Below are 13,483 nucleotides of genomic sequence, written 5' to 3'. Positions count from 1 at the left end.
GAATAATTTTATGTTGTGTTTGGCTGCCAGTTCTTTCTTCGAATTACCTTGAGCCGTCTTTTCCGGAGTTCTAAGTCGACAGGAATTTCATGGAACGAAACGCCGGGCTTCTTGTTTCGCTGACTGGACATGCAAAACGGAACGCAGCAGCAATGCATTTTCGCTCGCTACTCTCTCCAGCAACTGCAGTCATCGACGCGTCACTTGTCAATCGGTAACACAAAACACACCACACAAATAATATAAGAAACAGCGCACCAGAAGGCATACTTTTTGCTGCAACGACAGTCACAAGAAAATTCTGTGCTGCCTGCGTGTCGTCTGCTAGAGCGTCATCTGACAGTGCCGCCACACAGCGGACGCGTGCTCTACGGCGGGCAGAAAAACCCCTGACGCATCAGGCATGTTCTTCAGGAGGCATTGGTCGCAGCGTCGCGAGCTGCGCGTTGTGCACGTCACCGCGTGGCCCGCACAAGGCACCGCATGCCAGTCGCGAGCTCATTCGCCAGACGGAGCCACAGAATCTTCGAGTCGTGTTGAGTATGGCGGCAGAGGACAAGTATTCCGAGGTATGTCAGTAGCATTTTATTGTGATCTTCGCGAGCGTTGTCATGGCCCTACGTTGTGCCAGCAGGCATCGACTCTAGTTTGCAACTCCCTGTTTTGCGTTGGACGCCGAGGAGAGCTTATTAGGCCCTGCATATTTGTCGTTACCAATATGGTGTTCATCGCCGCTGCGCCGCGTTGGTAGGCTTAACCGCTAGAGGCTTCAACGTTTCCGTGTTGAAATCTTACTTTTAATTTCAGTATCAGGTTTGCTCGACGTCTCTTTTTGTTTTAATGTAAGTAAGTCAGTTGCCCTCACAATACATTACATAGCTTTTTTGTTTACCTAAAGGTGTCAGAGTCGGCGTCAGGTAGTGCGTCTACCCGTAGGCAAGACACGCGAACGCGTCGCATGTCTAGCGTCTGCGGATAACTACCCGGAGGCAAGACACGCGAACGCGTCGCATGTCTAGCGTCTGCGGATAAAAAAAAACTGTGGACGTGGTTTGTCGACGCTTCCTCGTAACTTACGCGTATTTTGCGGTACAAGGCTAAGCTCGCCGCATCATTGCGTTTAGTAGATCGTAATTTCCACATTTCGTCCTGATGCCGGCACTGCGTTGGCTCATTGCGTAATCCTAATTATGGTGGTGCGTCAATTGTAGTTTCATTTCCTGTGGCTGGTAGAGCTTAACCATCGACGCTTTAAGCTTTCTTAGGCGTTAAGCGCGCAAGTAGGTCATCGTTATTCGCAGCGACTAAGCAAGTGATGTGCGCATCTGTCGACACATGGCTTCAGTCGCGTGAACGTGACCACTTGTGTCCATTCATTCTTCGTTCGCCGTGTTGTAGCGTCTGCTTGGCGTCACGATATTGCTTTAAATCTAGCTCCGAGCAGTAGGTTATGCCGATGCGCGGTCAGCGAGTTTTTTGTTTGCCTAAAGGTGTCAGAATCGGCGCCAGGTAGTGCGTCTACCCTGAGGCATGACGTGCGAACGCGTCTCATGTCTAGCGTCTGCGGATAAAAAAAACAAAAAAAAAACGACGTGGTTTGTAGACGCTTGCTCGTAACTTAGGCGTATTTTGCGGTACAAGGCTAAGCTCGCCGCATCATTGCGTTTCAGTAGATCGTGATTTCCACATTTCGTACTGATGCCGGCACTGCGTGGGCTCTTTGCGTAATCCTAATTACGGCGGTGCGTCAACGTACTTTCATTTCCTGTGGCTGCTAGAGCTTAACCATTGATGTTATGAGCTTTCTTAGGCGTTAAGCGCGCAAGTAGGTCATCGTTATTCGCAGCGACTAAGCAAGTGATGTGCGCATCTGTCGACACATGGCTTCAGTCGCGTGAACGTGACCACTTGTGTCCATTCATTCTTCGTTCGCCGTGTTGTAGCGTCTGCTTGGCGTCACGATATTGCTTTAAATCTAGCTCCGAGCAGTAGGTTATGCCGATGCGCGGTCAGCGAGTTTTTTGTTTGCCTAAAGGTGTCAGAATCGGCGCCAGGTAGTGCGTCTACCCTGAGGCATGACGTGCTAACGCGTCTCATGTCTAGCGTCTGCGGATAAAAAAACAAAAAAAAAAACGACGTGGTTTGTAGACGCTTGCTCGTAACTTAGGCGTATTTTGCGGTACAAGGCTAAGCTCGCCGCATCATTGCGTTTCGGTAGATCGTGATTTCCACATTTCGTACTGATGCCGGCACTGCGTGGGCTCTTTGCGTAATCCTAATTACGGCGGTGCGTCAACGTACTTTCATTTCCTGTGGCTGGTAGAGCTTAACCATTGATGTTATGAGCTTTCTTAGGCGTTAAGCGCGCAAGTAGGTCATCGTTATTCGCAGCGACTAAGCAAGTGATGTGCGCATCTGTCGACACATGGCTTCAGTCGCGTGAACGTGACCACTTGTGTCCATTCATTCTTCGTTCGCCGTGTTGTAGCGTCTGCTTGGCGTCACGATATTGCTTTAAATCTAGCTCCGAGCAGTAGGTTATGCCGATGCGCGGTCAGCGAGTTTTTTGTTTGCCTAAAGGTGTCAGAATCGGCGCCAGGTAGTGCGTCTACCCTGAGGCATGACGTGCGAATGCGTCTCATGTCTAGCGTCTGCGGATAAAAAAAACAAAAAAAAACGACGTGGTTTGTAGACGCTTGCTCGTAACTTAGGCGTATTTTGCGGTACAAGGCTAAGCTCGCCGCATCATTGCGTTTCAGTAGATCGTGATTTCCACATTTCGTACTGATGCCGGCACTGCGTGGGCTCTTTGCGTAATCCTAATTACGGCGGTGCGTCAACGTACTTTCATTTCCTGTGGCTGCTAGAGCTTAACCATTGATGTTATGAGCTTTCTTAGGCGTTAAGCGCGCAAGTAGGTCATCGTTATTCGCAGCGACTAAGCAAGTGATGTGCGCATCTGTCGACACATGGCTTCAGTCGCGTGAACGTGACCACTTGTGTCCATTCATTCTTCGTTCGCCGTGTTGTAGCGTCTGCTTGGCGTCATGATATTGCTTTAAATCTAGCTCCGAGCAGTAGGTTATGCCGATGCGCGGTCAGCGAGTTTTTTGTTTGCCTAAAGGTGTCAGAATCGGCGCCAGGTAGTGCGTCTGCCCTGAGGCATGACGTGCGAATGCGTCTCATGTCTAGCGTCTGCGGATAAAAAAAACAAAAAAAAAACGACGTGGTTTGTAGACGCTTGCTCGTAACTTAGGCGTATTTTGCGGTACAAGGCTAAGCTCGCCGCATCATTGCGTTTCAGTAGATCGTGATTTCCACATTTCGTACTGATGCCGGCACTGCGTGGGCTCTTTGCGTAATCCTAATTACGGCGGTGCGTCAACGTACTTTCATTTCCTGTGGCTGGTAGAGCTTAACCATTGATGTTATGAGCTTTCTTAGGCGTTAAGCGCGCAAGTAGGTCATCGTTATTCGCAGCGACTAAGCAAGTGATGTGCGCATCTGTCGACACATGGCTTCAGTCGCGTGAACGTGACCACTTGTGTCCATTCATTCTTCGTTCGCCGTGTTGTAGCGTCTGCTTGGCGTCACGATATTGCTTTAAATCTAGCTCCGAGCAGTAGGTTATGCCGATGCGCGGTCAGCGAGTTTTTTGTTTGCCTAAAGGTGTCAGAATCGGCGCCAGGTAGTGCGTCTACCCTGAGGCATGACGTGCGAATGCGTCTCATGTCTAGCGTCTGCGGATAAAAAAAAACAAAAAAAAAACGACGTGGTTTGTAGACGCTTGCTCGTAACTTAGGCGTATTTTGCGGTACAAGGCTAAGCTCGCCGCATCATTGCGTTTCAGTAGATCGTGATTTCCACATTTCGTACTGATGCCGGCACTGCGTGGGCTCTTTGCGTAATCCTAATTACGGCGGTGCGTCAACGTACTTTCATTTCCTGTGGCTGCTAGAGCTTAACCATTGATGTTATGAGCTTTCTTAGGCGTTAAGCGCGCAAGTAGGTCATCGTTATTCGCAGCGACTAAGCAAGTGATGTGCGCATCTGTCGACACATGGCTTCAGTCGCGTGAACGTGACCACTTGTGTCCATTCATTCTTCGTTCGCCGTGTTGTAGCGTCTGCTTGGCGTCATGATATTGCTTTAAATCTAGCTCCGAGCAGTAGGTTATGCCGATGCGCGGTCAGCGAGTTTTTTGTTTGCCTAAAGGTGTCAGAATCGGCGCCAGGTAGTGCGTCTACCCTGAGGCATGACGTGCGAATGCGTCTCATGTCTAGCGTCTGCGGATAAAAAAAAAACAAAAAAAAAACGACGTGGTTTGTAGACGCTTGCTCGTAACTTAGGCGTATTTTGCGGTACAAGGCTAAGCTCGCCGCATCATTGCGTTTCAGTAGATCGTGATTTCCACATTTCGTACTGATGCCGGCACTGCGTGGGCTCTTTGCGTAATCCTAATTACGGCGGTGCGTCAACGTACTTTCATTTCCTGTGGCTGGTAGAGCTTAACCATTGATGTTATGAGCTTTCTTAGGCGTTAAGCGCGCAAGTAGGTCATCGTTATTCGCAGCGACTAAGCAAGTGATGTGCGCATCTGTCGACACATGGCTTCAGTCGCGTGAACGTGACCACTTGTGTCCATTCATTCTTCGTTCGCCGTGTTGTAGCGTCTGCTTGGCGTCATGATATTGCTTTAAATCTAGCTCCGAGCAGTAGGTTATGCCGATGCGCGGTCAGCGAGTTTTTTGTTTGCCTAAAGGTGTCAGAATCGGCGCCAGGTAGTGCGTCTACCCTGAGGCATGACGTGCGAACGCGTCTCATGTCTAGCGTCTGCGGATAAAAAAACAAAAAAAACGACGTGGTTTGTAGACGCTTGCTCGTAACTTAGGCGTATTTTGCGGTACAAGGCTAAGCTCGCCGCATCATTGCGTTTCAGTAGATCGTGATTTCCACATTTCGTACTGATGCCGGCACTGCGTGGGCTCTTTGCGTAATCCTAATTACGGCGGTGCGTCAACGTACTTTCATTTCCTGTGGCTGGTAGAGCTTAACCATTGATGTTATGAGCTTTCTTAGGCGTTAAGCGCGCAAGTAGGTCATCGTTATTCGCAGCGACTAAGCAAGTGATGTGCGCATCTGTCGACACATGGCTTCAGTCGCGTGAACGTGACCACTTGTGTCCATTCATTCTTCGTTCGCCGTGTTGTAGCGTCTGCTTGGCGTCATGATATTGCTTTAAATCTAGCTCCGAGCAGTAGGTTATGCCGATGCGCGGTCAGCGAGTTTTTTGTTTGCCTAAAGGTGTCAGAATCGGCGCCAGGTAGTGCGTCTACCCTGAGGCATGACGTGCGAACGCGTCTCATGTCTAGCGTCTGCGGATAAAAAAACAAAAGACGACGTGGTTTGTAGACGCTTGCTCGTAACTTAGGCGTATTTTGCTGTACAAGGCTAAGCTCGCCGCATCATTGCGTTTCAGTAGATCGTGATTTCCACATTTCGTACTGATGCCGGCACTGCGTGGGCTCTTTGCGTAATCCTAATTACGGCGGTGCGTCAACGTACTTTCATTTCCTGTGGCTGGTAGAGCTTAACCATTGATGCTTTGAGCTTTCTTAGGTGTTAAGCGCTCAGATATGTCATCTTTATTTGCAGCGACTAAGCAAGTGATGTGCGCATCTGTCGACACATGGCATCAGTCGCGTGAACGTGACATGCTGTGACCACTTGTGTCCATTCATTCTTCGTTCGCCGTGCTGCCGCACGTCTGCAGTAGGTTATGCCGGTGCGCGGTCAGCGAGTCGTTGAATAGTATAGCGACGAAGGATTGATAATCTGCAACGAGAATGGAGTCTGCTCCCTCCCCCTCACGCTTCGCGGCTGAAGCTTGCGCGGGACGTCCCGCAAAGTGTACAGGGCTAACCAGAGTTCGTGCCTGCATTCCTCACTGGCCGTGTTTTTAATGAAGATAGGCTTTTCATTGGTGATTTACCCTTTTAGGCGATATGTATACAATTTCGCACATTGCAAATTCATAACATTTTCTCGGAGTGTGGTGCAGAGAACAGCGATTTCTTTCAGACGAATTTAGCACTCTTTAACATCGCAGCTGGGGGCTTTTTCATGTTCACTAGCAAACTGGAGTTTTCTGAAAGAGTAATGCTATGTACACTACGGAGTGCGCCGACAACGCGCTACGGACCTTGTGGCGCCATCTAGAAAGAGTGTAGTAAGACAAGTTTGTCACGTGACCACATCTTGCCAATTTTGCGGAATTTCCAAGTGCAGACAAATACTTTATTTGTCAAGAAAACATCGAAGTCGATAGATGTTGTCAACGTTCACTTGTCACGCGAGACAGTAAAACTGGACAGCAAGCTTCGATTTTCAAATGCCACTTTCACCTGCAAGCATGGGGGGCGACACAGGACTAATTCCACCGGAGTTCGTCCTAACCAACGGTACGTATAGCGACGAGTTATGTTCCGCGTTTCTGCGTTCTCCCTAGCATCCACGCTAGCGTAACCCGTCGGCAGTGGCATTTTACCTGGCGACGTGTTGCGCGGGGCTCTTATTCCCTCCCCTACGCTGAGTAGCATGTCAGCGGAGATGGCTCGGCACAGCAAAAAAGTTTAAAAGGCACTTTTGTTCTTTCTCCAGGACTATGAAGAAGGACTGCCCCGTAAAACTGGTATTAGTGGCAAGACGTTCGACTCAACAACTGGAAATCACTGCACTTAATTTACAGCACAATCATGAAGTCAGCAGTGAAATCTGCAAGGCATATCCTGAATGCCGTCGGCTCGCCACTGAAGAGCTTAGCTTCGTGCAGGCTTTAATGGAGCTAAATGTGCCCCCAAGCATGATCGTCCAGAAACTGAAAGAACGAAGTGGTAAGTAGTTGAGAGTTTTTTTTTTTTTTTTCAGTTTTTGAACGTATTGATTGCATTATTACACATGCCTTTGTTTTAATTTTTTGTATGTGCAGGAAAAACGGTGATCGCCAAAGATCTGCACAATCTGAAGCGTGCAACTCTCACAGAGGATGAAGCAAGCCTACTAGTGGCAGAACTAAAGCACTGCCAAGCCACTTATGGTGCTAGAGTGCTACCCATCACTGACGAGAATAAGGAGCTGCAAATTCTCTTTATTCAAACGCCACACATGCAGCAAGCATTTAAGTCTTTTCCGGAGGTGCTCCTCCTTGCCGCAACCTACCGGACCAACAAACTACGCATGCCGCTGTATGTGATGGCTGTCCAGGATGGGTCCGGAAGTACCCAAGCAATCGCATATGCCTTCGTTGCATCCGAGCAACAGCACGTTGTCAATCAGCTTTTGGAGACTTTTGTTCAAGAGAATCCTGCTGCTGCTGATATACAAGTGGTCGTTGTGGACAAAGATTTCACGGAAATCAATGCCATTAGAACGACGTTTCCAAGTTCACCAGCTGTTCAGTTGTGCCAATTCCATGTCGCCAAGGCCTTCAAGAGTGCAGCTGGGCAGCTTGCCAAATCATCATATGAGCGAGAACGTTTGAGTAGTTTTAATGAAATGCTGCTTTCCCCCACACCTGCCAGATACGATACGAAAGCTGAATTTGAAAGGTACCCAAGTCAAGAAGCTGTGAGCTATTTCGCAAAGAACTGGGGCAGCATTCCTGAAATGTGGGTTCGACACTTATGTGACCGGAGTTTACAGGTGGAAATAATGCAACCAGCCGTGTTCAGTCACATCATGCAAAAATAAAGAATGTCCTAGCATCATAATCAAAACTGCATGAAACAGTGCGCAGCATTTTAAAAATGTCAAGCAGCATGCAGCAAGAGTCATGCCACAAAACTGTACTGTTAAAAACATGTGAGTTCTATTCTCATCAAGAGTCTGAGGTTGTGAAGAAGGAATGTGCCAAGGTGCTAACACCTTATGCCTGCAAAATAATAGAGCAGGAACTGGCAAAGATGCAGGATGACCCTTCAGAGGTCAGAATCTTATCTGAGCAAACTTATGCAGTGGCATCGAGTTGCACTGATTCATGGCACGAGGTGTCTCTTGAGAATCATGCGTGCAGTTGCACTACGTACTCAAAGATGAAGCTGCTTTGTCGGCATTTTTTAATTGTTTGTATGAAATTTAGCATTAAACCCGACCTGACGAAGGCTGTTCATAAGCGTTGGTTTAAATCGTACCAACTCGAGTACATGGGTGGGGCTGCTAAAACCAACTCTGAAGCTGGCAATCACGAAGCACCAGAGATACTCTCTATGCCTGGGCCCTCCTTCGAGAAGATGAATAGAAATCAGCGCTACAACTATGCATTGAGAACGCTTAAAGCTCTTGTCGACAACATGGCCGACTGTCAGCCGGATTTTTTTGCAGAACGCCTTGCGTTCTTAGAATCGGTAAATGCCTCTTGGCTGAAGAGAGATGCCACTTTCACACATTCTCATAACGAGGATGAAATTGTGTAGGAAAATAATGCCTCTGTGCTGGACATCTTGCCTACCACATCAAGTGTACCCCAAGAAGTCTGACAACTGCTTACCGCATCGCCTGTATCCCAAAAAGAAACCGAACAATTTTGTGGCAGACAAACTGATAGTTGCAGCAGTGATGTTGGGAGCCAACCGTGCTCATCTAGCTGGGCTTGTGGCCTGAAGCTCCCTGAGGTAAAGCGAGTCCTCCAAAACCGATACAAGCGGACAAGAGAAGCTGATGAAGCAGGGCCTGTGCCTTTTAAGTCTGTCTGAAAAGGCCAAAGCAAAATGTAAATACAAAGTACTCAGTGCGATTTGACATCCCCTAATTTGTTTTACATTTTGTCTTTCCAGTGCTACTGGCTGGATTCTCTGACAAAGCCCTTTGTGATCATGTGCTGAATGAAACATGCCTGCTCGACGAGGCTGACATTGAAGTTAGGCCAGAGGCTTTACCCAGTGCACTGCTGGACTGCAGGGTTTCCCTGCCAAAGCTGAAGAAGTATTGCACTCCTGATGCTTGGTCCCTGCTCATGGCCTCAGGTATGCACTGCAACAACAACTATTTACTCGTCATATTTCTGTGTTTAACATGAGCTTTGAATTTTTTATGACAGTTGCTGTAAAAAAGAAAAATATGCTCTGGATCTGTGGCCTGTGCAAGGAAAAGGGTGACGGTGCGCTTAAAATGGTGTGTTGCGATCGTTGTTTGGAGTGGTTTCACTGGTAAGACATGTTAGACTACAGTTATGAATGTCATTGTTTTCTGCTGCCTGAGAAGTACTAACACAGGAAATCTATGCCCTTTTTGTGAAGTCTTTTTTTAGTGGGGGATGGTAGTTTATTTTTTCCTAAAAATTTCTCAATGAGAGTCAAGTACAATGTACTGTCAAAATTGCCGTTTGGGCGAGTTGGTGTGACATGATTCGAAAAGACCAGCGCGGAAACAGGCAGGGACACGAGAACAAAAAAACACTGACGACATGACGAGCGCTGACTAACAACTCTTGTTAGTCAGCGCTCGTCCTGTCGTCAGTGTTTTTTTCTTCTCGTGTCCCTGTCTGTTTCCGCGCTGGTCTTTTCGGAACAATGTACAGCGAAAATTTTGTCATGTAATATTGCCTGGCACATACAGTGAAGTGAAAAAACACGCATTTCAGCTCGCATGTTCACATAACTATCTGAGGCAATTATGAGAGTCTGGTCACCATTACAATAGTGTGTTGGTTTCTCTCCTTTTGTTGACGTGCACTTTCTTATATATGTTTTCCAGGTGCTGTGCTGCAGTAACCAGCGCCGATTTGCAGAAACAGTGAAGTTCAGAAGGGTAGCAGATCGGGCTAGTTGGTGCAGATTTGACATTTTCAGAAGCGCTCGTCCCTCTCTGTTCCCTCTGCGTCCTCGGTGTTTTAGCGCTTCTGAAAATGTCAAATGGCAGAAACAGTGGTTCTGTACACAGTGCAAAAGCTGCTATTAAGTGCTCACTCTGACGGAAACCAACAAATATGTTGTATCCCTGAATCTTTTGTTGAAATTTATGCAAATTGGGTCATGCTGCCCATAATGACCTCAGAAAAATCTGAAATTCTTGCAGAATATGATGAGCATGAAACAACTTAATGAACGGAATGCAGAAAATATTAGAAACCCAGGAATTATTGCTCAAATTGAATCGCAGCAATCATACTTAGTAGTGATTTACAGCCGTGCCTCGACAGCCAACATGGAACTGCCATGAAGTATCTGCAAATACGTCTAAATCATTCGCGTATAGCGCGGACGGCTCCTGTAAATGCTGCTTTTAAACCTGGCCCACATATTTGTCCATTCTTCCCTTGCTATCAATAGCGTAGCGACTGCTCTCGATATCGCATATAAAAAGAAAAAAAAAGCCTTTTCTGCTACCATCCGCTCTGGTACCAACGCAACGAATCGGCCGTACAACCGCCGCTGTTGATTTTTAGACCGTGTCATTAAGGATTGATCACGAGCACTTGCAGTTATATTGTTTTTGAGGATAGGAAATGGCGCAGCAATTGTCACATATTTCGTTGGACGCCCGAGCCGCGCCGTAAGGGAAGGTGGAAGGCGGTCGGCTGCGAGCCGTTATGTCATGACGTCACCAAAATGCGGTCACGTGACAAACTTGTTTCACTAGGCTCTTTCTAGATAGCGCCACAAGGTCCGTAGTGCACATAGCCAAGTCCGTTGTCGGCGCATTCCGTAGTGCACATAGCATTACTCTTTCTGAAATCGGTGAGCTTGGTACCACGTCCCTCACACTTGTGTGTAGACATCTTGTCGCCCATATCTAAGTGCCTAGTGTCGTGCATATATATAAAAAAAAGTGACCCCCGGATTCCTCGAGTACTCATTTGACAAATCCTTGTGTTTGGATGTTACAACTGCCAACAATTCACACTTCATATGCAATTTTGTGTGCCTGTAATAAAAAAAAATTGTTTTTCATTGCAAACCTAACTGGCTTCCTTGATGCCCGCACAGGCAATTTAGGTGCGAATTTTTTTCTTTCTGAATTGCGCAAGCACCACAGCAATGGTTGGTTTGAGTATCTGCCTGGTATGCAGGGTTTGATCCCCAATGCTCTTTCCCATGCCTCCTTAAAAGTGAAATGTTTGGAAAATGGGTCTTTGGTCCACCTAGAGTCACTAAATAAAGACTTAGGGTACCGTCACTGCAGCACGGCGGTAAGCAGGGGCGGCCATTTTGTTGTTTATCATTGTTGCCAGATTGCCGCTTCGGCGACCTCGCCGCTAACTTTGGCCCGGCCATTTTGTAAACAACGCTGTTAGCCACCCTGCGCTGCGGCGGGGATCGTAGCCGTACGGCATGGAAAGCGGAAAGCGCATGAAGCGTTTTCCATCATTCTGCGAGTTGAAACAGCCAACAACGCAGCAAAACGGCATCCTCGTATGCTCTTGTGCAGCTGAAATGCTGCGAGGCGCGGAATCCCTGGTCACAGAGTTGGTCACCGGCAGCACTAGGACTACCACAGTTGCCCGACTGAAAACGCATAAGCCACGAAATGGCAGCCCCCATGAACCGTCGCAGTGTAAACAAATATCACGTGATGCAAACTGACCAATGATCGTGGCGGCGGCACAGAACAATAGGAGGAAAGAGTGCCGGTACTCTAAGTCTTTATTTAGTGACTCTAGTTCCACCTTGTGTCAACAAAAAAATAGCATGTGCTGTTGTGCTCTTTGGCCAAACAGCCCTTGCGCCATGAAAAAAATCATTAGCAAGCACAGAGGGAATGAATTTGAGTGGGCACAGCCATTGTTTGTCTTGATGGCATATGGGGCTTGTCAGCCACCAGAAACCACCAAAGTTCCACACACTTGAACACCATGAAGCAGCACCCAAATGACAGCTGTTTAGGAAGTGGTTAGAAGGGCATTGAATTGGAACAAGGAATGCAGTAGGTTAACCTAGACTGGTAGTTATCCATGCCACCGTTTTTCTGCGTATAAAGACCCTGGTGCCGAGAAAATCCACGAAGTCAATGAAATCTGCTCCCCTTTAACAGCATTCTGCAGTGCAGAGAATGTCATTTTTCTGCTGTGGCTCAGTGGTTAGGGCGCTTGGCTACTGATCCAGAATACCGGGGTTCAAACCAGACCGTGGTGGTCGCGTTTCGATGGAGGCGAAACGCTAAGGCGCCCGTGTGCTGTGGGATGTCAGTGCACGCTAAAGATCCCCAGGTGGTCAAAATTATTGTGGAGCCCTCCACTACGGCACCTCTTCCTTTTTTCTCTTAGTCCCTCCTTTATCCCTTCCCTTAAGCGTGTTTCACATGCAAGCGAAAATGCAAGTAAATCCTGTTGCCGCAACGTAAAAACCTGTTTCGACCCGTCGCGGCAGCTCGGCCGGCCAGAGCGAAGAGGTTGCAACAAGTTGGAAATTTTCGCAGTGACCGCACGATAGCTCCGCCCTTTGACCAGTGACTGCACGGCGGAAAAGCCACGTGACAGGAAGAGGATTCGTGCAGGAAAGGCAATGTTTGTTTACTACACGTGCTTCCGACACGCACGTACGAACTTAAAAAAATATTGGCATCAATATAAGAAGTAGTTTATATTTAACAAACAAAGGTTCTTTATTTCATAACAAAATTTGAGCAGTCGTGGAAAAATAATGCATGAACACTGTCCATGTTGATGGTTGCAAACCACAGGAACCAACCGTGAGCTCGTATTCTTTGCCAGCAACACTGGGATTCGCAGTGGCAGTAAACGCTCTGGAGCGATGCATGTGAAATGGAACCCTGTGAAAAGCGTTGCTGTGCCGAGCCGCTGGTCGCTAAGTTTGCTCACTCGCTTGCATGTGAACCGCTCTTTATGGCGCGGTTCAGGTGTCCGCCGATATGCGAGACATATACTGTGCCATTTCGTTTTCCCAAAAACCAATTTTCAGTTTAAATTTTTTCAGTCTCCTGGGCTTACTAGCAGTAGTATGCGCTGTGCTGGAGACTTTTTTTTTCCTTCTCTGCCTTTTTTTCCGTGCACAATAGCGGACTGGAACTCTCTGCCCCCCATGGACCAACATTGACATATTTGACATGTGCCATGGTTTGTAACTATGCATACGTTTTTTTTTTTTTTTGTAAACTGCAAGTTGCCATGTGGTTTTTCTGATTCACTCATCCTGTACAGTGCCCGTCCTGCTTGGGCCTAACCATGGTCTGCAGTATGTACATAAATAAATAAATAAATAAAAGCTTCATTCTTGCTATGGCCTCTCAAGATATGTTGTCCGCACTATTTGGCAAGAGGGCAAGTGCTGCCGAGCTTTTGCTCGACTTTCACCTCCGAACTTTGTGTGCACGACGGCCTTACGCGGTCCGAGTGGAATGTGAGCGGAGCTTTACAATATCATATTGGCCAGCACACACTATGCTGCTTGTTTGATTTTTATTTCACCTGTGCTTGCGTGAATTGTGGCCTGTAAACAATGCAGGTGGCAGAGTGCAGCTTTCGTTAGTT

At 47.5% G+C, this 13,483-nt stretch overlaps 1 protein-coding gene across 3 annotated transcripts in view; it reads left to right on the top strand.

The window, feature by feature from the left end:
- Positions 1–411: 411 nt before the first annotated feature.
- LOC144114808 (eukaryotic translation initiation factor 4E-1A-like) overlaps positions 412–13,483 on the top strand; it is a 37,476-nt gene continuing 24,404 nt past the window's right edge. Inside the window, exons 1-4 of one of the 3 annotated variants that reach the window (XM_077648780.1) lie at positions 4,941–6,461; positions 6,661–6,893; positions 6,989–8,767; positions 8,832–9,020. In XM_077648780.1, the coding sequence (XP_077504906.1) occupies positions 8,994–9,020 (27 nt within the window). In that variant the 5' untranslated portion in view covers positions 4,941–6,461; positions 6,661–6,893; positions 6,989–8,767; positions 8,832–8,993. Of the gene's footprint in view, positions 570–2,665; positions 6,894–6,988; positions 8,768–8,831; positions 9,021–13,483 lie in introns of those variants that run through there. The other 2 variants (XM_077648779.1, XM_077648778.1) reach the window with 2 other exon arrangements.

This window comes from Amblyomma americanum, chromosome 1 (assembly GCF_052857255.1).
Source record: "Amblyomma americanum isolate KBUSLIRL-KWMA chromosome 1, ASM5285725v1, whole genome shotgun sequence".
NCBI lineage: Eukaryota > Metazoa > Arthropoda > Arachnida > Ixodida > Ixodidae > Amblyomma > Amblyomma americanum.
Note: the sequence above shows the minus strand (reverse complement) of the source record. Positions and strands in the feature narration are given on the sequence as shown.